At 42.1% G+C, this 24,815-nt stretch overlaps 1 protein-coding gene across 4 annotated transcripts in view; it reads right to left on the minus strand.

Annotated features, from left to right (window-relative positions):
• IGSF5 (immunoglobulin superfamily member 5) overlaps nt 1–24,815 on the minus strand; it is a 56,351-nt gene that overhangs the window by 8,885 nt on the left and 22,651 nt on the right. For 2 of the 4 annotated variants that reach the window (XM_061167558.1, XM_061167557.1), the window contains 4 exons: nt 12,751–12,888; nt 9,389–9,413; nt 7,837–7,961; nt 6,632–6,705 (listed from right to left, as the gene is read on the minus strand). In XM_061167558.1, the coding sequence (XP_061023541.1) occupies nt 6,632–6,705; nt 7,837–7,961; nt 9,389–9,413; nt 12,751–12,888 (362 nt within the window). The remainder of the gene's footprint in view (nt 1–6,631; nt 6,706–7,836; nt 7,962–9,388; nt 9,414–12,750; nt 12,889–24,815) is intronic. The other 2 variants (XM_061167559.1, XM_061167560.1) reach the window with 1 other exon arrangement.

Here is a 24,815-nt window from a genome sequence, read left to right on the forward strand (position 1 = left end):
TTGAGTCAGAGGGAGGCACGCGGAGGGGAGGGCAGGACCAAAGGACAAGGGACGGGGCTCTGCATGACTCTCAGCTGCCTGTCCTGGGCCCTCCAGGGAGCAGGGGTCACTGCACATGGAGAAAAGTTACAAGGCAAGGAAGCACAGAGTGCACCGTCCTTGCTCTGTGGCCTAAGAAGTTCTGAGGAGGGTCCCCACCACCAGCAGAGTGGGAGACTCAGCCACACAGGCCAGCTGTAGGCCTGGCTGTGGCAAGATCTAAAGGAACCTCTCACTAAAGGTGGCCTGGACCTGCTCCTACTAGCCGTAGCTTGACCACCTGGTGGGTTTCCAGGGGCCAGATGACCACATGAAGGACTGTGTCCTCTTTGGAACAAGGACATGGAAGGGAACTACTGAAGGCCTAGCCCTTTCCTCTATGGACCCTTTTCTTCCTGCCCTCCTCCTCTTTTGCTTAAATTGGAGTGTAAGAACATTGTGTTAGTTTCAGGTTCCAGCAAAGTGATTCACCTATACATATACTTTTTCAGATTCTTTTCATAGATTATTTTACCCTCATCAGTTCAGTTCAGTTCAGCTGCTCAGTTGTGTCCAACTCTGCGACCTCATGAATCACAGCATGCCAGGCCTCCCTGTCCAGCACCAACTCCCGGAGTTTACCCAAACCCATGTCCATTGAGTCGGTGATGCCATCCAACCATCTCATCCTCTGTCGTCCCCTTCTCCTCCTGCCGTCAATCTTTCCCAGCATCAGGGTCTTTTCCAATGAGTCAGCTCTTCGCATCAGGTGGCCAAAGTATTGGAGTTTCAGCTTCAACATCAGTCCTTCCAATGAACACCCAGGATTGATCTCCTTTAGGATGGACTTGTTGGATCTCCTTGCAGTCCAAGGGACTCTCAAGATTCTTCTCCAACACCACAATTCAAAAGCATCAATTCTTCAGTACTCAGCTTTCTTTATAGTCCAACTCTCACATCCATATATGAATACTGGAAAAACCATAGCCTTGACTAGACGGACCTTTGTTGACAAAGTAATGTCTCTGCTTTTCAATATGCTGTCTAGATTGATCACAGCTTTCCTTCCGAGGAGCAAGTGTCTTTTAATTTCATGGCTGCAATCACCAGCTCCAGTGATTTTGGAGCCCAGAAAAATAAAGTCAGCCACTGTTTCCATGGTTTCCTCATCTATTTGCCATGAAGTGATGGGACCAGATGCCATGATCTTAGTTTTCTGAATGTTGAGCTTTAAGCCAACTTTTTCACTCTCCTCTTTCACTTTCATCAAGAGGGTCTTCAGTTCTTCTTCACTTTCTGCCACAAGGGTGGTGTCATCTGCATATCTGAAGTTATTGATATTTCTCCTGGCAATCTTGATTCCAGTTTGTGCTTCTTCCAGTCCCGCATTTCTCATGATGTACTCTGCATATAAGTTAAATAAGCAGAGTGACAATATACAGCCTTAACATACTCCTTTCCCTATTTGGAACCAGTTTGTTGTTCTATGTCCAGTTCTAACTGTTGCTTCCTGACCTGCATATAGGTTTCTCAAGAGGTAGGTCAGGTTGTCTGGTATTTCCATTTCTTTCAGAATTTTCCACAGTTTATTGTGATCCACACAGTCAAAGACTTTGACACAGTTAATAAAGCAGAAATAGATGTTTTTCTGGAACTCTCTTGCTTTTTCAATGATCCAGTGGATGTTGGAAATTTGATTTCTGGTTCCTCTGCCTTTTCTAAAATGAGCTTGAACATCTGCAAGTTCATGGTTCATGTATTGCTGAAGCCTGGCTTGGAGAATTTTGGGCATTACTTTACTAGTGTGTGAGATGAGTGCAATTGTGCGGTAGTTTGAGCATTATTTGGCATTACCTTTCTTTGGGATTGGAATGAAAACTGACCTTTTCCAGTCCTGTGGCCACTGCTGAGTTTTCCAAATTTGCTGGCAGATTGAGGGCAGCACTTTCACAGCATCATCTTTCAGGATTTGAAATAGCTCAACTGGAATTCCATCACCTCCACTAGCTTTGTTTGTAGTGACGCTTCCGAAGGCCCACTTGACTTCACATTCCAGGATGTCTAGCTCTAAGTGAGTGATCACACTATTGTGATTATCTGGGTCGTGGAGATCTTTTTTGTACAGTTCTTCTGTGTATTCTTGCCAACTCTTCTTAATATCTTCTGCTTCTGTTAGGTCCATACCATTTCTGTCCTTTATTGAGCCCATCTTTGTGTGAAATGTTTTACCCTCATAGGTTATTACAAAATATTGAATATAGTTCCCTGTGTTCTACAGTAGGTCCTTGTTAGGTATCTATATAGAGTGGTGTGTATCTGTTAATCCCTAACTCCTAATTTATCTCTCCTCTCACTTTCCCCTTTGGTAACCATAATTTCGTTTTTGGTGTCTGCAAATCTGTTTTGTAAATAAGTTGATTTGCATCATTTTGTAGATTCCACATAGTTGCGATATCATATGATATTTGTCTGTTCCCTCCCTCCTTTAGGGCTTCTGTGGTGGCTCAGTTTTAAAGAATCGCCTGCAAAGCAGGAGACCAGAATTTGATCCCTGCGTCAGGGAGGTTCCTGGAGAAGGGATAGCTACCACTTCAGTATTATTGCCTGAATGGTCTAGAGATCCAGCCAGTCCATCCTAAAGGAGATCAGTCCTAGGTGTTCATTCGAAGGACTGATGTTGAAGCTGAAACTCCAATACTTTGGCCACCTGATGCGAAGAGCTGACTCATTGGAAAAGACCCTGATGCTGGGAAAGATTGACGGCAGGAGGAGAAGGGGACGACAGAGGATGAGATGGTTGGATGGCATCGCCGACTCAGTGGACTTGGGTTTGGGAGTTGGTGCTGGACAGGGAGGCCTGGCACGCTGTGGTTCATGGGGTCGCAAAGAGTCAGACATGACTGAGCGACTGAACTGAACTGAACAGCAGTATTGTCTGGAAACTTCCGTGGACAGAGGAGCCTGATGGGCTACAGTCCAGGGGGTCGCAAAGAGTCTGACACGACTGAGTGACTAACACAGTTCTTCCCTCCTTTAAGGGCCTCATGGGAAGCATAAGCCACGGTACACCTCACATCCAGGTTTCCCAAATGGGCAATGAGGACACGGTGCCTGGGCCCGCACCTGCAAGGTGCCTTTTGCTTAAGGATCAAAGATGGGCCTTTTCAGAAATGTGCTTGTCCTACGTTTCCTTGCTTAGAAAAATCCAGCTATTTAAAAACCTTTTGTCAGTTTCTAGCTCAGGCAAAAATAGTTTATCTTCCTTGCATCCTCTTTGATTCTTAAGAAACCTGGTGCTCTAGCTGAGGTGCCCTGCTTGCCTAGAAACCTTACAAACACTTCAAGAAGCGTGGGGGTGTGTTACCAGCCCCCAGGGCCCAGCACCTCCATGGCCACTGTTCTTCTTCCACCAATAGATTATCCAACTTGTTACATGTTTAAGAAGAAGAAACATCCTAAATTTCTCTCCCTGTATATTTTTTCATCATATATATTTTTCATCAAAGTACCATTAACTTACAATGTTTCAGATACACAGCAAGGTGATTCAGTTATACATACACACATATATTATTTTTCTGATTATTTTCCATTGTAGGTTATTATAAGATATTGACTATAGTTCCCTGTACTTTACAGTAAACCTTTGTTGCTTGTTGCACATCTATTTTTTTTTAATTGGAATCTAGCATTTCATTCATACTAAGTCAAACAAGTGAGTCGAAATGTCATAAATCTTTTAGTTAGGCAAAAATTCATAAGTTTTCTAAGATATATATTATACACACTATTTATCTATGTATGAAAAAGCTTTTCTACTGTGCTTGAGAAAGAACATCAAAAAAAAAAAAAAAAAAAGGGAAGAGATGGAGAAATTGGAAAACAAACTAAATGAAATGTCTCCCTGTATATTTTCAAAACAACACCTTGAACTGAGTGTCCACTCAGAGCTCCGAATGCCATCCTCCTGTATACAAGCACATCCGTAGCCCCCCTTTCTCCTCCTTTATATCAGGGACATGGGACATGACCCCCTTCTGTATCTCCTCCCCCCTGCCCCGTCGTCCAACCCAGACCTGAGCACTGTGGCTTCTCTGGTGGAAGGACACATGCCATGTAACCCCAGAAAGGCCACTGAAGTAATGACTGGCTTAAATGTGTCCTTGGGGTGACCATGCTTGACACCGGGGGGAGCCCCTCCACCAGCATGCAGTGCCCACTCAGGTCCAGTCATGGGGTCTGGACAGGAAAGGCCCATCACAGCCTGGCAATTGCTCCCTTTCACCCACCACCTCTTAAGTCAAGAGACTGGCCTTTGGAAGGGGAAACTGTTGCATCACTACAACCAAAAGATACATGTGCCCACAGGAGCAGCTTGATGGGAAGAGTTTTACCTCTCTATTCTCTGCCACCCAGCCTGAGGCAGTAGTTCAAACTCATACCAGAAGCTCACAATTTGTCACACAGATCCATCTGCTTCTGTGCCTTGAACCCCTCATACATCTTCCCGCCTGGCTACCTTGGTTGCTGCTAACAGCATCATTTAGCTCCTCTCGATACGGGGCTGAGCATCTATCAAGGTCCTCTTCCCTGCACAGGCTTGGGAGGCACACGTCTCTGGCAAGATGTACGTACGGAGCTGGGTCCCAACTGCAGGGAGGGATATTACAGCCGGCAGCCAGCTGGAAGCTGAAGTGAACATCAACGCCAGGATAGAAGGATGGGGCTTCGAAGGCACGCACTCATCCGCAGTGCCTCACACAGGTACCAACTCCGAGGCCAAACAGAGCTAAGGCTGTGAGATCCACAAGCTGTCGGAGCCCCAATCTGTGAGTCTGGCTTTCCCAAAATCTAACAGAGGAGAACACCCATTGGCAACACTTGGGCAGAATCACATCTAAGTGCTTCTCCTTTGAAGATGCACAAGTTAGAAAACGGTCCTGGTTAAACACACATTTGCATTTTGTTTGTTGTTTGAAGTCATCTTTATTAGGGTATAGTTGCTTTACAATGCTGTGTTAATTGCGGTTGTAGAGCAAAGTGAAGCAGCCATACATATGCACATGCATGTGTGCTCAGTTGCTCAGTTGTGTCTGACTCTTTGTAGCCCCGTGGATTGTAATTTCCCAAGCTAGAGTACTGGAGTGGGTAGCCATTTCCCTCTCCTGGGGATCTTTTCAACTCAAGGATCGAACCCATATGTCCTGTGTCTCCTGCATTGGCAGGCAGATTCTTTACCACTGGGCCACCTGAGAAGCCCACATATACGTATACCTCCTCTTTTTTGGATTTCCTTCCTGTTTAGGTCATCACAGGGTGCTGGGTAGAGTTCCCTGAGCTATACAGTAGATTCTTATTATTTGTCTGTTTTACACGTAGTATCAACAGAACATATATACATATATAAATCCAGGTACAGAGAACAACCTATGGACACCAAGGAGGGAAGACGGGGTGGGAGGAATCGGGAGATTAGGATTGACATATACACATTTATTTAATATGATTTTTGGATATAAAGAACCATGTATTCTGCTTATGAACTCTAATTCATTCGAGTGATAACCAATGTTGACTCAGTGTCAGAAAATGACAAACTGTGTCTCCACAGCTCCTCATGGATGGTTTCCTTTATGATAATGTCCCTTGGAAGGGCAGTGCCCATCAAAAGTTGTCTAGCAACCAGAAATACCTACAATCAATTGTGCTCTGCCCTCACTGTTTACAATAGCTAGGACATACAAGCAACCTAAGTGTCCATTGGCAGACGAATGGATAATGAGGTTGTGGTACATATACACAATGGAATACTACTCAGCTATAAAAAGGAACAAATCTGAGTTCTAATGAGGTGGGTGAAACTGGAGCAAATTATACAGAGTGAAGTAAGTCAGAAAGAGAAACACAAATACTATATATCAATGCACATATATGGAATTTAGAAAGATGGCAACAATGATCCTATATGCAAGGTAGCAAAGGAGAACAGACTTTTGGACTCTGTGGGGGGAAAGCGAGGGTGGGATGATTTGAGAGAACAGTATTGAAACATGTATATTACTATATGCAAAATAGAGGACCAGTGCAAGTTTGACGCATGAAGCAGCGCATTCAAAGCTGGTGCTCTGGGACAACCCAGAGAGATAGGGTGGAGGGGAGCAGGGAGGGAGTTCAAGATGGGGGGGACACGTGTATACTGGTGGCTGATTCATGTCAATGTATACCAAAACCATCACAATATTGTAAAGTAATTATCATCCAGTTAAAATAAATTAATTTTTAAAAAACATTTGAGAAAAAATAAAATTAAAAGAAAAAATCATGCTCTTCCTGGTGCCCCAGGCTCACACAACCATCTGCACATCCCACACAGAGATGCCTCAATATTGCCAGTCAACAATTACACTTTTGGTCTTTTCCCAAAAAACCTGCTCCACAGGGAGAGATACTACGTGTTCTGGCCCTGTTCCCCAACACTGTCCCATTGACTCAGAGGTGGGCAAATGCCATATTTGTCCATCATGAACATAACATAATGGCCTGCCGTGAGGCAAGGGTGTTTAATGGCCAAAAAAAAAAAAAAAGTCCAAAAGGGGGAGAAGGTCTGAATCACCTGATGAGGTTGCCTACTGCTGCGTTGTTCTGGAACACTGGCTTCAGAGGACTTGTCATGAAGGGAAGCTGGCTCTGCAACAGAAAGAAGATGTTTTTAGAGCCAGAAGTGACCCAAACCCCACTGCCTATTCTAACCACTCTGACGCATAAAGAAATACTTTTATGTAGTACCCCTGGCATCAATCATTCCTAACCACAAACGGCTTTTTTAAAGTTTACTTGATGGGACGTACTTTTAGAGATTTATCTTTCTAATGAAATAAAAATATAGCAAAAGGACTCAAAATCGATTCCTTTCTTGAGAGGTTAGTCTCATTCAGAAAGAAGAGGAATCCATCGTTTTAATGGCTGATGGAGGGAAATAGACACAGTGGGAAAAAGGGGCCAGAGAGATTCAGTTTGGACCACAATTTTGGTCAAGCAACCCGATTCATCACTCTAAATACTAATGAATAAATATTCTATCACAGGAAATTTTGCAAGAGACTACGATGGGATTATTAGAGGAAATTGTCCATGCTTGGTGATAGTCCTTTGAATCTCAAGCATACAGTTTGGAATATACATAGGAGGGAGGCACAAAAGAATGCGAAGAACAGGGCTACTAAGAATAGAGTCCCAGTCTCACTGGAGAAAACAGTTTTGAGCATCTCTGCAAGAATCAATTAACCAAAAATCTTCCTGTGGAATTTGTTTTGCCAGCAAATTGTTAGGGCCAGTCCCCAACTTTTAAGGGGTAATTTGTACAGTCTTTCTCTCGACTTCTTTGAAAAGAATCTTGGTTCAAATCCTACCTCTGTCCTTCACTAGTGACAGTGGCTTCAAAGACAACCCATTATGATGACTGTCAAATTGAAAAGGAAAGATTTCTTGCTGAGTTTCAGATTTAACTGAAGTTTGGGGGAAGTTACCCTCAATGTATTAAAATGCCTCCTCACACACTTTAAGGTAGAAGAATTTTTTTAAAAAAAAAGAAAATGTTGAAAAAAATTATTTTTAAAAACAAATTTTCACCTCAATTTCTTTTAACTTTAGATAAATAGGTGGATTTTTACTGTTATTGTCTCCTAGACTATTTCTAGTTCTGGAATGACTTCTTCTAAAAATTACACCCCAAATAATGACCGCCAACAGCTAAGCAGATGCCAGTCTGGCGTTCGGTGGGCCAGGTCCTCCTCTGACACTCTCCCTTCCAGGTCTTACCGGTGTCCAAACCCAGCCACTCATGTATGGTCCTTGGCTCATCTGAATGGTAGCCATAGTTTTCATTTCCACTTTCCAACTTTGTCCCAAGAGTGTCTTTGCTTGTCTTCATAGTTGCAGATTTCCTAGAATTAGACCATTTGAAAAAGCCAATGTTCATCAGCAATGGATGTTGGGGTCTCACTGTCCACCCAGTGCATTCACAAAGAACTTAACACAAGGCTGAAGTCCAGGCCCTGGCTCCGGGAGGGTGCCCGCGTCAGGATGGCTCTCATACCCACCAGGATGGCTGTGTAGAGCCTGCATGCTCACACACTCCCCTCCTGGGAGAGAAATGGAACTTCATCATGGCACGTCCATGGACTCCAATCCCCGGCTGGCTGATACTCTACTCTCAGACACCAGTGACTACATAAAGCAGGGGTGGCCAGCTATGACCCACAGACCCAATCTGGGCCCCCATCTCTTTCTATAAATAGAGTTTTGTTGGAACTTGTCAGCTTCCATATTGTCTGTGGCTGCTTTACTGTTAGAGCAACAGCGTTGAGTAGCTGTGACAGAAAGCACATGGCCCACAAAACCAAAGAGGTTTCCTCTCTGGCCCTTCATAGAAAAAGTACGCCTCTGAAATAAAGCAAAAATTGGTTCAGTGTCCCAGGGGAAGGAAGTTTGGTAGTAGATATCCAAAGATTGTTAAATATTTATGCTTTATCACTAAGAACTGATTATCAAGCAAGGGAAATAAGCAAGGGTATGTGCAAATATTTACCTGAAAGGATGTTCATTCATGAGCTAATGATGATTACATACAACTTCCTTCACCACATGTAGCCAGAAGATATTTTAAATTGCAGCATTATGCATATGAAAATTGTCTAATAAAATACTGAAAACTAGATGTGGTTTTAACACTCCCAACAAAACCACCACTGTCTAGAAATCCCTCCCTTGACTGCATTTATAATTATGTAAATATTGCAGACATTTAAACTGTTTATTATAAGTCCTTGATGTAGTTACCTTAAAAATGCTTGCAGCTATATCTGGACAGCTGTGAGAAGGGCAGGAATGTCTCCATCCCTCCCCCTGGGGGGGTGAGCAGCGAACACTCCTAACCTGTCTGTCTAGTCAGCTTCATTGCCTTAGGCAGCCCAGCTGGTCTCGCTGTCTCCACTGCCCTGGAAGTTCCAGTAGGACCTCTGCCTGATTCTTAAAATGGTCCTCAGATCCCTAGCCATGACTTAAAGCAGGAGGGCACCAGTCATGGTACAGAGTGTCCTCTTGTGGAAAGAGTGGCAAATGCCAGACACCAAGTAAAAATCTACTCCACTTTCCTAAGTGAGCAAGTCAAACATAGGCAGTAGGAACCCACCTATTTTATTCTACAGTTAATATCCCCCTATGAATTGGTGATTGGCATACGTGTTTTTCAGAGTTGTCCACTTTTAGTGCCTTATTTTGAGTAATATAGTCCTAAAATCCCACAGCTGTGTGTGTGGGTTGGTTTTCATTTGTTTTTATTTTCAGGAAATTGACGTGATCGTAGACTTACCTTATTTCACTTTGATAACTAGATTCTGCAAAAAGAGAAAGAAAAGGAGCAAAATTACATTAGCAAAATCAAGGTAGTTATCTGAAAATAAAATTGCATCAATTTTTATAGGCCCCCTGATTTTAAGTGCTCACATTACTGAGTGTGATCCAATAGGTATTTAGTTCCCCAACAGTGAACCATCAAATGACTTCAAACCTAAGGAAAGTAGAATTCACTGTTCACTATCATAAATAGAAGTATTTATGATACCTGGGTCCCTGAAATACAGTAGGTGCCCAGTATGTACTTAGTGAGCACTGAATCTGATTCCTGAGGTTGTAGAGACTCCATTTGTTCACCATGAGGACTGTGTTCCCAGTCCTTGCTGCCAGTCATTCAGTGCTTACCTGTCCAGACATCATGCCAGGGTTATGCAAGGTGTTATTTCCCTTAATCAAGAGGTGAGTGCTAACATTATCATATTTTAAACAAACTAGATACTATTGCACAAGTATAACTATGTTTTTAACAGATAAGGAATTACATTGCTTAAGCATTATAGTTCTTCATTCTCAAATACATTTTCAGTCAATATGTACCAGTAGTATCAATTCATACAGTTCTGCCCACCCCTCAAAAGCTCGTGTTAAATTGCTAGTGTTTTTAGTCAATGGATTCTTGGGCTGGAAGGAATCTAGCATTTCAACATGGGGAATAACACAGCTGCCACAATAGACCCAGGCCATCTGACGCTAAAACCAGTGTGCTTTGCATCTTCACCTTCCTATCTAGTGCCCCTATGCATCTTGCTTTATCAAGATCCAAAAAATATTTATTTTCCTTATTTTTTGGCTAATTTCTCACTTATTTTCAGTTCTAACAACATTACTGATTGACACCTCAAATTGAACCTCAGAAGCAATCTCATCTGAGTTGAAGGGGAGAGATTGGCCTCCCCTTGGTGATAGAGGACGCTGCTGTGTTCCTGTCAGGTTCGGTCTGAAGGAGAGGGACCCCTGATCCCACTGCTCTAGAAGCATGGATTCCCAAAGCCTCCAGGCCATGCAGTGGGGTCCCCAGGCATCCTCAGCCAGTCCCCAGAAGCCAGGCAGAGCACTGAGAATTCTTCAGGTACCAAAAAAGCGGAGCACCAGATAATATTTTTTGTTGTTGTTTTTATTTACTTATTGTTTTGGCCACACCATGTGGCATGCAAGATCTTAGCTCCCCAACCAGGGATTGAATCTGTGCCACCTGCATTGGGAGCACGGAGTCTTAACCACTGGACCACCAGGGAAGTTTCCCGAAAATACTTTTTAAAATCCTTGAATTTTAACAGTTTGAAGCATGGAAATAATTATCATGTGGAAGTCCAAGACTTTGCGGGATCCTCTATGTTTATGTCAAAGTGAAGTGTAGTGTCCATTGTGAATCAGCTTTTCAGAGATAAATAAGCAATAAACTCTAGGACAGATCACGTAAATGTTTATTATGTTAATTTATTTAATTCTCCTAACCAGTCTCTGGGCTTCCACGGCGGTTCAGTGGTAAAGAATCCACCTGTAAAGCAAGAAATGTGAGTTCGATCCCTGAGTCGGGAAGATCCCCTGGAGGAGGAAATGGCAACTTACTCCAGTATTTTTGTCTGGGCTACAATCCATGAGGTCACAAAGAGTCAGACACGACTTAGCAACAACAACAACAGCAACAACCAATCTCTAGGATAGGACTTATCCTCATTTTGTAAATGAGGAAACTAAGAATCAGAGGATCTCTGGGTACACAACCCATGTGGACCAGACCTTCTTATTAGGCTGGTGTGGAGCAGACAAAAGCCTAGGAGATGCAGAAGTCCAAATAACCAGAATGTTCTTCAACCATACCACAATAGCTAATGTCAGAAATAATAATCTGAAGGCAACAAGCAATCCTAGTCTGTTTTGAATTAAAATTTAAGTTATCCATAGTTTCTATTAAAATTCAGTGGGGTTAATAATGCATCTGTGACATACAGGAAAACTCCCAAGGAAAAACAAATTTCCATCGAATATGGGTCAACAGGGGTTCACTACTTTTCATTTCTGTTTCCTAGAGAATAAAAGTATGTCATTGTTTAGTTGCTAAGTCCAACTCTTTTTCAACCCCATGGACTGTAGCCCGCCAGGCTCCTCTGTCCATTGACTTCTCCAGGCAAGAATACTGGAATGGGTTGCCATTTCTCTCTCCAGGGGATCTTCCCAACCCAGGGATCGAGCCAGTGTCTCCTGCATTGGCAGGTGACTGAGCCACCACAAAAGTCTGAATAAAGGCATAGCACAGAAGTAATTCTCCAAGGACAAACTGAACCCACGCAGGAGCTAAATCTAGGCAAGTAGCCTAGTTAAGGTAGGACAATGGATGTCATGAGAAATATCTCACTAAGAGAGCAATTCCAAGTGAAAGAGGTAGATAACATGGTGCCTGGCAGACATGCAGAAAGTGCTCACCAAATCACCTCGTGCTAGCAAAATTAACAGTACAATCAAACTGACATGTAGGCAAACATCAAACCTCTGACTTTAAAAAAAACTCAAATATTCAAATAGGAGTATATGGAGGTTTTAGGAGAGAAATAAAGACAAAGATAGACACACATTCAACACTTGGGTAGTCCTGAGTGGTACCTTGAGGTACCACTTGGGTAGTCCTGAGCCCACACAACAAAGTGCCTGTTATTTCCAAAGTCATGAACTAACTCCCACCCCAACATTGATTAACTCACCCCTCGGTTGAGCCTGCCCCCAAGCAAGGCCACTGCCTTCACATATCTTGGAGTATCTCAAAAGATTTCATTTAGAAGATGTGTACATATATTTATTAATTTTATTTGTACTATTTTTATTAACAGAAAACCATGTTTTTCTTTCTACCACTGCATCGATATTCACCTAGAAAAGGAGAGTCAGAATCCTGCAAAATAGAAAATAATCTTTTGATGTGCTCAGATAGGTAGATATTATTTTAGAAAGAAAAAAAAGCGTAGAATCTGAATGACACATCAAAGTAGCCTTATATCCTTGCAAATAATGAAGTAGGAAATGGCAACCCACTCCAGTATTCTTGCCTGGAAAATTCCATGGACACGGGGACCTGGCAGGCTGCAGTCCATGGGGTCTCAAAGAGTCGGACATGACTGAGCACACACGCCTTGCAAATAAACACACAACCATCTCTTAACCTTCTCAGGGTGTGAAGATCTGTCTTTCTTGAGGGGTTGGCTCAGGCTTCCTTCCAAAAAAAGCCAATGTATCTTTTGAAAGATTAGTGGATGAGCTAATGAACTACAAATGCTTGTACCAAAAATTAGAAAACACAAATCTATGTGAACAAAAGTAAATTACCTTCTTTCTCTGTCCTGGAGACACAGCAGCATAATATTATAGTCAGAACAATGACCAGGATCAAAAGCAATGACAATGACACAGCAAGTAGAATTATGGCCCAGGTAGGCAATGAGGTACCTGGTTTATCAATACTGTCTATAAGGTAGAAAGGAGAAAAAAAATATATTTTAGTGATGCTTGCCATTGTAAAGGGTATGTAAATCACTGAATCTGCCACACTATAAATTAGATTACATTTTCCAACTATGTTGTAACTATTGGATCTGCTACAGCCAGATGTCAAGGCCAAGTTCCCTTCAGTGTGATTAAATATTAAATGTTCTACAGTACTTTCCATTACTGTCTCATCCATTTATTGCTACCAATATATACCTGGCTAGTAACACAGTCCTAACATTCTCTGGTCAACACCTCTAACATTCCTAAGAGGTGGACAAGCTGGGCTGGGCCACTCCCTAAGGTTGGAACAGTGGTTTCCATGTTCTGATACCATTTACTACTCAAGAAATGCTTACTGACCAGATACATGCCCAGGAGTAGGATTGCTGGATCGAAACTCTAATTTGAAAAGAAACATGCACCCCTTTGTTTGCAGCAGCACTAGCCACAATAGCTGAAACTGGAAGAAAACTAAATGTCTATCAACAGATGAATGGATAGAGAAGATGTGGTACACAATGGAATACTAGTCAGCCACAAAAAAGAACGGAATAATGCCACTGGTAGCAGCATAGGTGGACTTAGAGATGATCATACTAAGTGAAGTAAGTCAGAGAGACAAATATCCTATGATATCACTTACATGTGAAATCTAAACTACAACACAACTGAACATATTTACAAAATGGAAACAGACTGACAGCTTCAAATACAAACTTACAGTTACCAAAGCGGAAAGGGGTGGAGGAGGGATGAATTAGGAGCTTGGGATTAGTGGATACAAAACTATTACACATAGACTGAATAGACAATAAGGTTTACTACATAATACAGGGAAATATATTCAATGCCCTGTGATAAACCATATACCACCTCATGCGAAGAACTGACTCACTGGAAAAGACCCTGATGCTGGGAAAGGCGGAAAGCAGGAGGAGAAGGGGACAACAGAAGATGAGATGGTTGGATGGCATCTCCGACTCAACGGACATGAGTTTGAGCAAGCTCTGGGAGTTGGTGATGGACAGGGAAGCCTGGCATGCCGCAGTCCATGGGATCGCAAAGAGTCGGACATAACTGAGCGACTGAACTGAACTGACCTATTCAGGGTTTCAAGTCCCTATTCAGGGTTTCAAGTCATGCTTCATCACCATTTTATTTCAGGAATGGAAACAACTGATAAACTTTTGAAGTTGCTGTTATCTTATTTACATTAATGTATCCAGCAGTACTATAATATTGTAAAGGTGTTTCCCCCCAGAAAGTAATGACAATGATGATGTGATTTCCAAGTTGTTTATGGCAAAGACATGTTCCTTAGAAAGAGTTTTGATGTATGCAACTTTAAGTAGGGTTCTGATATCATGATTATGCAAAATACATTGTACTAATTAAGCAAGCCAGAAGTAGTAAGAAAATTTGTAATTATTCTGGTAATTTCTAGACAAATAAAAAAAAAGTGCAATCAAAACAAAAAGGAGAGCTGAGGAGAGAAAGAGAGAAGAAAAGCCATTTTAATTTTCATGGCCATGTCCTAGGGGGCACTTTCCAAGACATGTCATATGGTTGTCTAAATTGAAATTTAATCTAATTTACATTACCTACAATTACATACTCAGCACCAGTCATACCAGCACATTTCAAGGGCTCAGTTGCCCCAAATAAAGAACCTCACCATCAGGGAGAGTCCAATGGGATCACATCACCTTCCCAATCTTTCCCTGATGGCTAATAAATGCATGAAAAGATGTTCAACGTTGCTCATTATTATAGAAATGCAAATCAAAACTACAATGAGGTATCACCTCACATTGGTCAAAATGGCCAGCATCAAAAAATCTACAAATAATAGGTGCTGAAGAGGGTGTGGAAAAAAGGGAACCCTCTTGCACTGTTGGTAGGAATGTAAATTGATCAGCCATTATGGAGAACAGTATGGAGATTCCTTTAAAAACTAGGAATAAAACTACCATATGACCCAGCAATCCCACTTCTAGGCATATACCCTGGGAAAACCATAATTGAAAAAGACACATGTACGCCCAGTATTCATTGCAGCACTATTTACAATAGCTAGGAAACAAAAACAACCTAGATGTCCCTCAACAGAAGAACGGATAAAGAAGCTGTGGTACATACATACAAAGGAATATTACTCAGCCACGAAAAGGAACACATTTGAGTCAGCTCTATGAGGTGGGTGAACCTAGAGTCTATTACAGAAGTAAGTCAGAGAGAGAGAAACAAATATATACTAACACATATATATATGGAATCTAGAAAGATGGTACCGATAACTCTATTTGTAGGGCAGCAATGGAGATGCAGACATAGAGAACAGACTTATGGACTTAGTGGGGGAAGGAGAGACTGGGACAAATTGGAAGAGTAGCTTGGAAACAAAATTTTAAAAAATTACCATATGTAAAACAGATAGTGAACGGGAGTTTGCTGTATGAAGCAGGGAGCTCAAACCCCATGCTCTGTAACAACCTAGAGGGGTGGGACAGTTTGGGAAATAGGAAGGAGTTTGAAAAGGGAGGGTACATATGTATACCCATGACTGATTCATGTTGATATATGGCAGAAACCAACACAATATTGTAAAGCAATTATCCTCTAATTAAACATAAATTTAAAAAATAATTTTATAACAACATGTTTAAGTTGATCTGTTTAAATGTGAATTGCTATTCAAGAAAGTCTGTCACTCAGCTCTGGGTGCTTGGGTAGCATCTCAGTGTAAATGTGTGCTATTTTATTAGATGTCAATCATTAGAAAAATATTAAAACAACAGACTTTCTATGAAGAAAAATAGGATTTTTTTGTAAGTCAATGGCCTCCCCACACTTTGGAACCAGAGATTAGAGCTGAAAAATGTTTCTTGGATGTTCTTACTTAGAGTTTTCCTTGAAGTCATAGTTTCAAGTTAAAGGCTCAGGATAAGTTGCATGAATGGTTATAGATGATCACTAATGCGTTGGTGTTGACCTCTGAGTGCTGACCTCTGGATGAGCAAGGATCCCACTGCAGAATAATCCACAGACTTATCTCAAAGCAAGCACTGAAATCCAGAGAACTCTGAATTTTGAAGAACTATATAATACAAAAAGATATCTGCCTTTTGTCCTTCGTGCAAAGCTTCTCTGCATTACCTATGATGGCTTTCTTATATTTCTTTCTTTTTTTAACATCTTGTATTCAATGCCACCTTAAATGTCTGTGAAATTGGTCACTATAAGGTCCATTCTTCCTACACTTCTGCTCCTATCTAAACTAGACTTGTCCCCACAAGGGCCGTGTCTTATTCTCCTTATACCCCAAACAACAGGCATATTAAAATTGGGCATGTTGAACCAATGAATCAATCAATGGATGGATAGAAGGATGGATGGATAGATGAAGAGACTGTTTCCTTCTGACTCTACACGGAGAAGAGAAATCTGTACACTAGGCTGTCAGCTGCAGCTGAGCCAGAATTGGGACTCACCTTTCTCCTCATATTGAGATGCTTGGACAAGGATTACAGGACTTTAGAAAAGTCAACTAATATCTATCTCCACATCAGCCACTATTCTTCTAAGGTAAGCTGGGACAGATAGAGGTAAGAAAAGATTTACCCCCCAAAAAATGAAGGGGGAGGTAACAGAATTATCACTCCCCATGTCATCCTCCCTAGCCCCATAAATGGAGCTTCAAAACAAGTAAGTCTTTAAATTAGGAGTTTGGGATTAATACATCAGTCAGTTCAGTCATTCAGTCATGTCCGACTCTTTGCAACCCCGTGGACTGCAGCACACCACACTTCCCTGTCCATCACCAACTCGTGGAGTTTACTCAAACTCATGCCCACTGAGTCGGTGATGCCATCCAGCCATCTCACCCTCTGTCATCCCCTTTTCCTCCCACCTTCAATCTTTCCCAGCATCAGCATCTTTTCTAATGAGTCAGCTCTTCGCATCAGGTGGTCAAAGTATTGGAGTTTCAGCTTCAACATCAGTCCTTCCAATGAATATTCAGGACTGATTTCCTTTAGGATGGACTGATTGGATCTCCTTGTAGTACAAGGGACTCTCCAAAACAGTCTTCTCCAACACCACAATTCAAAAGCATCAACTCTTCGGCGCTCAGCTTTCTTTATAGTCCAACTCTCACATCCATACATGAATATTGGAAAACCCATAGCCTTGACTAGACGGACCTTTGTTGGCAAAACAATATCTCTGCTTTTTAATATGCTGTCTAGGTTGGTCATAACTTTTCTTCCAAGGAGTAAACATATTTTAATTTCATGGCTGCAGTCACCATCTACAATGACTTTGGAGCCCTCCAAATAAAGTCTCTCACTGTTTTCACTATTTCCCCACCTATTTGCCATGAAGTGATGGGACCAGATGCCATGATCTTAGTTTTCTGAATGTTGAGCTTTAAGACAACTTTTTCACTCTCCTCTTTCACTTTCATCAAGAGGCTCTTCAGTTCCTCTTCACTTTCTGCCATAAGGGTGGTGTCATCTCCATATCTAAGGTTATTGATATTTCTCCTGGCAATCTTGATTCTAGCTAGTGCTTCATCCAGTCCAGTGTTTCTCATGATGTACTCTGCATATAAGTTAAATAAACACAGTGACAATATACAGCCTTGACGTACTCATTTTCCTATTTGGAACCAGTCTGTTGTTCCATGTCCAATTCTAACTGTTGTTTCCTGACCTGTATGCAGATTTCTCAGGAGACAGGTCAGGTGGTCTGGTATTCCCACCTCTTTCAGAATTTTCCGGTTTGTTGCGATCCACACAGTCAAAGGCTTTGGCATAGTCAATAAAGCAGAAATAGATGTTTGTCTGGAACTCTCTTGCTTTGTCGATGATCCAATGGATGTTATCAATTTGATCTCTGGTTCCTCTGCCTTTTCTAAAACCAGACTGAACATCTGGAAGTTCATGGTTCACATATTGCTGAAGCCTGGCTTGGGGAATTTTGAGCATTACTTTACTAGCGTGTGAGATGAGTGCAATTGTGCAGTAGTTTGAGCATTCTTTGGCATTACCTTTCTTTGGGATTGGAATGAAAACTAATCTTTTCCAGTCCTATGGCTACTGCTGAGTTTTCCAAATTTGCTGGCAGATTGAGTGTAGCACTTTCACAGCATCATCTTTCAGGATTTGAAATAGCTCAACTGGAATTCCATCACCTCCACTTGCTTTGTTCGTAGTGATGCTTCCTAAGGCCCACTTGACTTCACATTCCAGGATGTCTGGTTCTTGGTGAGTGATCACATCATCATGATTATCTGGGTAGTGAAGATTTTTTTGTACAGTTCTTCTGTGTATTCTTGCCACCTCTTCTTAATATCTTCTGCTTCTGTTAGGTCCATACCATTTCTGTCCTTTATTGAGCCCATCTTTGCATGAAGTGTTCCCTTGGGATCTCTAATTTTTTTAAAGAGATCTTTAGTCTTTCCCATTCTATTGTTTTCCTCTATTTCTTTGCACTGACCACTGAGGAAGGCTTTCTTATCTCTCCTTGCTATTCTTTGGAACTCTGCATTCAAATGGGTATATCTATATATAAAATAGATAAACAACAAGGACCTACAGTATAGTACAGGAAGCTATACTCAATATTTTAAAATAATTTAGGGAAGATAATCGGGAAAAGAATATATACCTGGATCACTGTGTTGTACACCTGAAACTAACACAACATTTTAAATCATCTACTCTTCAATTTAAAACAATAAAAATGAGATAAAATACAGTATATGGTCAAAAAACAAGCCAGTCTCTTAACATCAGTCACATCCAGAGAGTAACATGACTCGTCCCCTGGCTCCACAGAAAGCAGACTCCCAATCATCACCTGAAATGCTTGTTGTGCTCATGGATTCAGAGCCAGCTCCCTCGATGCCGAGTCAGGGGTCTGAAATGGTACCCCAGGTGATTCTGAGGCAGGTGGTTGGTGATCCACACTTTGAGAATTCCTGAGTGCAGTCAAGATGTAAACACTGCCCAAGCAAACGGCCACATTCCAGGGAAGCCCTATATTCTCCCTCCCACTGATATGATGACAAAATTATTAAACCCAGAACTGCTTTAGGATATTCACACTCCGTCCACTCTTGGGAAGCCTTGTGACCTGGAGTGCTTCGGGCTCCGTGTCAATAGAACCAATCAAATATCATGACCACCATGTGCCTACGCTCCCTTGAGCCCTGGGCTCATATGTTAGTAACAATTCTCACCCCACCAGGCTGTTCAGAAACTCAAGAGGCACAGGCAAAATGCCAAACGCTGTGAGGTCCGGCACACATGTTCCAGATTGTGGTGTTCATCATAAATTCGGTCTGATGAACTCTTTTTACAAACTGAAGTTTGAAAAGAATAGGAGCTTTTATAAGAAGGGAGCCAGCGGAGGTGGGTCTGGTTTAAGATTCAAGAGAAAGGCTTGAAATTCTTACTGGAAAAAGTCAACACACTGTTGACTTACTCAAACGCTCTATCAGGGGCGTTTCTTTTGCTGCTGGAAAAAACTCTGAGCATGCCAACTTGGATCAGCTGTTTCTTAGCATGACAATCTTCCCCCCAATCTTGCACAGAAAGATAACTCTAGGGAGGGCCTATTTGAAGGAAGGGAGGCCACCTCGCTGGCATGGGAGATGGAATCAAAAAGAGAGAGGCAGGGTGCACCTGCCTGACTCTCATGTCCCTTAATTCAACCACCAAGTTCAAAAGAGGGCTGCCTGCACTCACCTAAAAGCCCCAGGCTCTCACCAACATGGCAACTTACATCAGGAACCACACAGCTCAGATTTTTGCTTCTTATTGGCTGTGACCTTGCTACCCTGGGGGTCAAATCTCCCACAGTTTCCCACCTAAGAAAAACTTATGCCCTCTCTCTGCTCCAGGGGAACCCCAAGAAAAGTGTGGGGTGTGCGTTGTAAACAGATGTAATTTAGGATTGGAGCCATACAGAGGAAACTTCCTTCAGTTCAGTTCAGTCGCTCAGTCATGTCCGACTCTATCTGACCCCATGGACTGCAGCACGCCAGGCCTCCCTGTCCATCACCAACTCCCGGAGCTTCCTCAAAGTCATGTCTATCGAGTCATGATGCCATCCAACCATCTCATCCTCTGTTGGCCCCTTCTTCTCCCACCTTCAATCTTTCCCAGCATCAGGATCTTTTCTAGTGACTCAGTTCTTCACATCAAGGTCAAAGTATTGGAGCTTCAGCTTCAGCATCAATCCTTCCAATGAATATTCAGGACTGATTTCCTTTAGGATGGACTGGTTGGATCTCCTTGCAGTCCAAGGGACTCTCCAGAGTCTTCTCCAACACCACAGTTTAAAAGCATCAGTTCTTCGGTGCTCAGCTTTCTTTATGGTCCAACTCTCACATCCATACGTGACCACTGGAAAAACCATAGCCTTGACTAGACAGACGTTTATTGGCAAAGTAATGTCTCTGCTTTTTAATATGCTGTCTAGGTTAATCATAGCTTTCCTTCCTTACTTTAATAATAACTTTTAATTGATTTCATAGTATATATATATATGTACACACATGCATATATATCACAGGTATCTATGTTTAGCATGAGGCTAATTTTTAATTGAGGAAGGCTTCTGTGGTGACTCAGTGGTAAAGAATCCACCTGCCAATGCAAGAGATGACGGTTCAATCCCTGGGTCAGGAAGACCCCTGGAGAAGGAAATGGCAACCCATTCCAGTATTTTTGCCTGGAAAACTGGATGGACAGAGGAGCCTGGCCAGCTACAGTCCACTGGGGTCTCAAAAGAGTCAGACACTGCTGAGCAACTAAACAACAACAATTTTTAAATGAGCACATTTACAGTGGATTGAAAGAAAGAGAAACAATAGTCCTATATTAATAAAATGAAAATCATCACAGTAGACAGAAAACAGAATCTTGGGATGATCTCACCCATTACCCAACCCCTTCATCGTGCAAATAAGACACTCAGGATAAAGCTCCATTAAAGGTAAGCCAAGGGCGCTCAGAGCAGGGAAGCCCCAGAGTCTCTGACTCTTTATCCCACCACGTTGGGTCTCTAATCTGGAAAATCCCTGCCTGGAAAGTTTCGGCCCATGTCCTGTAGGAATCAGGGACTCTCAGTGGACACCAGTCCCTGATTTGTCTTAGCAAAGGGTGTGGGCACAATGATTCAAGATGGAAAGCAGATTTGCAGATGAGGATGAATATACTATGGGCTTCTCTGGTGGCTCAGATGATAAAGAATCTGCCTGCAGTGGAGGAGACCCAGGTTCAATCCCTGGGTGTACTATACCTGTTACCCACAAACAGTGACTAAGTAAGGTTATCTCCAAGTTCAACACCACCTGCCTTCCTCCCTCCCATAACTGCCTGCACACGAGGACTGCAAGACTGAATTTACAGTGTGACTTTTATCTCAGCTCCGAGATTGTCCTTTTTCCATCTGTGAAGAAAAGGAAAATAGATCCCAGGTGCTCTCACAGAAGTGCTCAGAGTTTTAAAAGGGCACATAGACGTTCTCGAAACCAGCAGGATGACTGCAAAATGTCACTACCAGAATGTGCAAAATGTGCTCCTATGTGGACCAGAAAGGACATGGGAGATCACTGAATCCACAAAATAAGTGAGAACTGTGGCTCACTCTCCTGTCCTATAGGCTCTGGTGTAGGCACTGGATGTTTTAACCCACTTCTCACACCAACAGCCACCCTAGATGGTAGGGATTATTATATTATCTGCTTCACAGATGAGAAAACTGAGGCTCAGAGAGGTTAAGTCACCTGCCTAATGTCACACAGTGAGTAAGAAGGCAAGCTGGGAATTGAGTCCATGCTGTCTGGCATCAAGTCTGTGAAGAGTAGCATCTGATGAGGCTGGGCTGGGAGGTGGGGCCTTAGAAAGATTCCATTTCAGTACTTCCTAATCCTGCTTGCTCGGTAATTTGGGAGCTTTTTTTAAAAAAATAATAATAAATGCTGACTTCCAGACTCTATACAGACTGAACAGAAATCTGGGGTGGAGCCTAAGAATCAGCATACATGTTAAAGCTCCCTTAACAAGCAGCCAAGGAGGGAAAATGCGTGTCCTATTCTCTCCCCTGCCCCTCATTTGACCCACAAGAAAACTATGCCACGAAGGCCAAGGACTTGCCCAATGTCACAGAACTAGTGCCCAAATTCCGACAAGGATGGTCACACCCACCACTCTTGTCTGCTCTCAAAAGGACCATGTCCCACAGAACTCAGATCTCACCAGGAATCACCACAGTCTACAAGGCAATCGTGTGTCCTAAAACGATGGCTTCACTTGCACTGCCCACAGCCTGCACACTTGTAACTTTGTGGAGAAAATGACCCAGGCGGTCAGACAGAGGGTTGAGGGAGCTTGGCTCAAGGCAGGAGTGAAGGGGGCTTTCACCTTCTCACTGTCTGTACGTTTGCAATCTTAAAGTCTGTGTTACCTCTATAATCAAGAAAATCAATTTAAAAAGACACCAGCATGCGCCTTTCAATATGCTTTTCTTTATAGAATCAATAAGCACTTCATGCAACCTTTTGGCTTGAACTCATCAAGCTTCCTAAGCTGTCGATGTCACTTTCCTCAAGGGCTCAAAAGGATTACCCCCCAAATGAACACAAACTCCTTGCACTTTTAGGAAATGGGTGACAGGACTGATGTTTTTATCTGATCAAGCACAGCCTCGTGCATTCTCCGAAACGTGGCTTGGCTCCCAGAAGCCAGCTCCCCTAGCCCAGGTGGTAACGAGGTCTTCAGCTACGAAAACTTGCATAAAACACACAACACAGCACCAGCCACCAGCTGCTCTCGATCTTGATGAATAATTTAGAAACAAATTCAGTTCTCCAAATGAGTCCAATAAAATGGGACTCATTGCAACATACCCATCACGCTCTCCTCTGTGAAGCTGTTGGAACTCCAGATGCCGTAATTAAGCCTGCTCACTTCACTGGTCCCGGGCTAAGAAGAATTCAGCCAAATTAAAGCCCATCAAGGGAAATTGAATGCCCCTTGCCCTTTCCCTACAAAAGACAAACTTTGCAGACAAGCTCATCTCCAGATCCATTTCTACAAGGCATCATCAGTCATACCAGAGCTCTTTGTTGCTTTATTGCCTTAATAAAGTGTGTGGTTTGAACAGTTTCGTTCCATTTGGTGCTAATAGAACTTTTTTTTTTTTTCAATCTTCCCTTTCAAACTCTGGACCATACTTTGTCACCTTTAAATTGCCTGAAAGCAAGCTGGGTTGGCTCCTTGGAGAGATGGGCAATTCTAGGCCGGAACAGGGGAAATGCAAAGAAAATTTGGAACATCTTAATGAGCCAAGTGCTCAGAAACTAAGAGGGACACATCAGAAGGACACCAGAGCCAGCTGAAATGGGTTCTCCCTGGCCAAAATTGGAATATCAGAACTGATAGGGATGGGAGTAAATTACAATGTATTGGATAAAAATGAGTCATACCAAACTGTAAAAAAAAAAAAAAAAGAAGAAGAAGAAAGAAAAGGAAGAAAGAGACAGCAATGTCTCTTCTTTGCAGAAGAATGTGTGTGCTCATTTGTTCAGTCATGTCCAACTCTTTATGACTCCCTGGATGGTAGCCTGCTAGGCTCCCTGTCCATGGGATTATCCAGGCAAGAATACTGGAGTGGGTTGCCGTTTCCTACCACAGGGGATCTTCCCAACCCAGGGATGGGACCCATGTCTCTTATGTCTCCTGCACTGGCAGGCAGATTCTTTATCACTGTGTCACCTGGGAAACCTGTTACAGAAAAATGACAACTAAAAAATATAGAAAAATTGTGGAACCAGAAAATCATTCTTTTACAACCACCAAAGAAATAAGCAATTTGGGCAGTGACTTATCCATGAATGCAAATATTATTAGGTGAAAGACTGTCAAGAAACAGATATTCACACAGTATTTGTAGATTATATATTAATTATAAAAGCTAAAATGTACCTTTACAATAGAGAAATCTGGGAGACATTGCTTCAATCAGATGATCAAACGTATTACCAGTCATCAAGAAAACTGGCATCACATGACCAAATGACAGTACTCATATCTTGGCAAAAATATTTGACCTTCATCAAGTGTGTTGGGAAAACTCAGACAAATCCATATTGAAGGGCTTCTTGCAATAAAGGTCTGGATCCTTCAAAGATGTTTATCAGAAAAGACAAAAAAGGTGGGGGGACCACTGGATATTAAAGGAGACCAAAGAAGATATGACAATGAAAGGTAACACATGGTCTTTAGCTGGATACTGGTTTGGGGGGAGAAACATCTAGAAAGGACGATGGGAGAGATTTGAATATGAACCGAATATTGTGTAATAGTATTGTATCAGTGTTAAAGCTCCTGACTTCCAAGAACATTGGGGTTAATTAGAATGGCCTTGTTCTTAGGATACATATGCTGGGGTATTTAGGGGTAAAGTGTCATAAAACTCCAAGCAAATCTTAAATGGGAAGGAAGGAAGGAAAGAGAGTGAAAAAAAAAAATTGTAAAAAGAGCAAGGGAAGGATGGACGGAAGACAGGGAGGGGGAAGACAAGGAGGGAAGGAGGGAAAGAAAAGCTGAGAGAGAGAAGCAAATGTGAGAAGCTGTTCACATCTGTTGTGTCTAAGTGAAGATACATTGGTACTCCTTGTACTATTCTTGCAAAATTTCTAAAGGTTTTTAATTGTCCAAACTAGTAAGAAAAGCAAGTTAGGTTTGAATTCTAGCTTCCTTTTCATATACAGTCTTAGTAGGAAATAAGCTAAATTCTTTGGAATCTCATAAGCTGAAATAAGTTAACCCTGACTTAAAACCAAAAAACACAGATTTCTGTAATCTTTACCATCAAAAAGACAGATATTC

This window comes from Dama dama, chromosome 19 (assembly GCF_033118175.1).
Source record: "Dama dama isolate Ldn47 chromosome 19, ASM3311817v1, whole genome shotgun sequence".
NCBI lineage: Eukaryota > Metazoa > Chordata > Mammalia > Artiodactyla > Cervidae > Dama > Dama dama.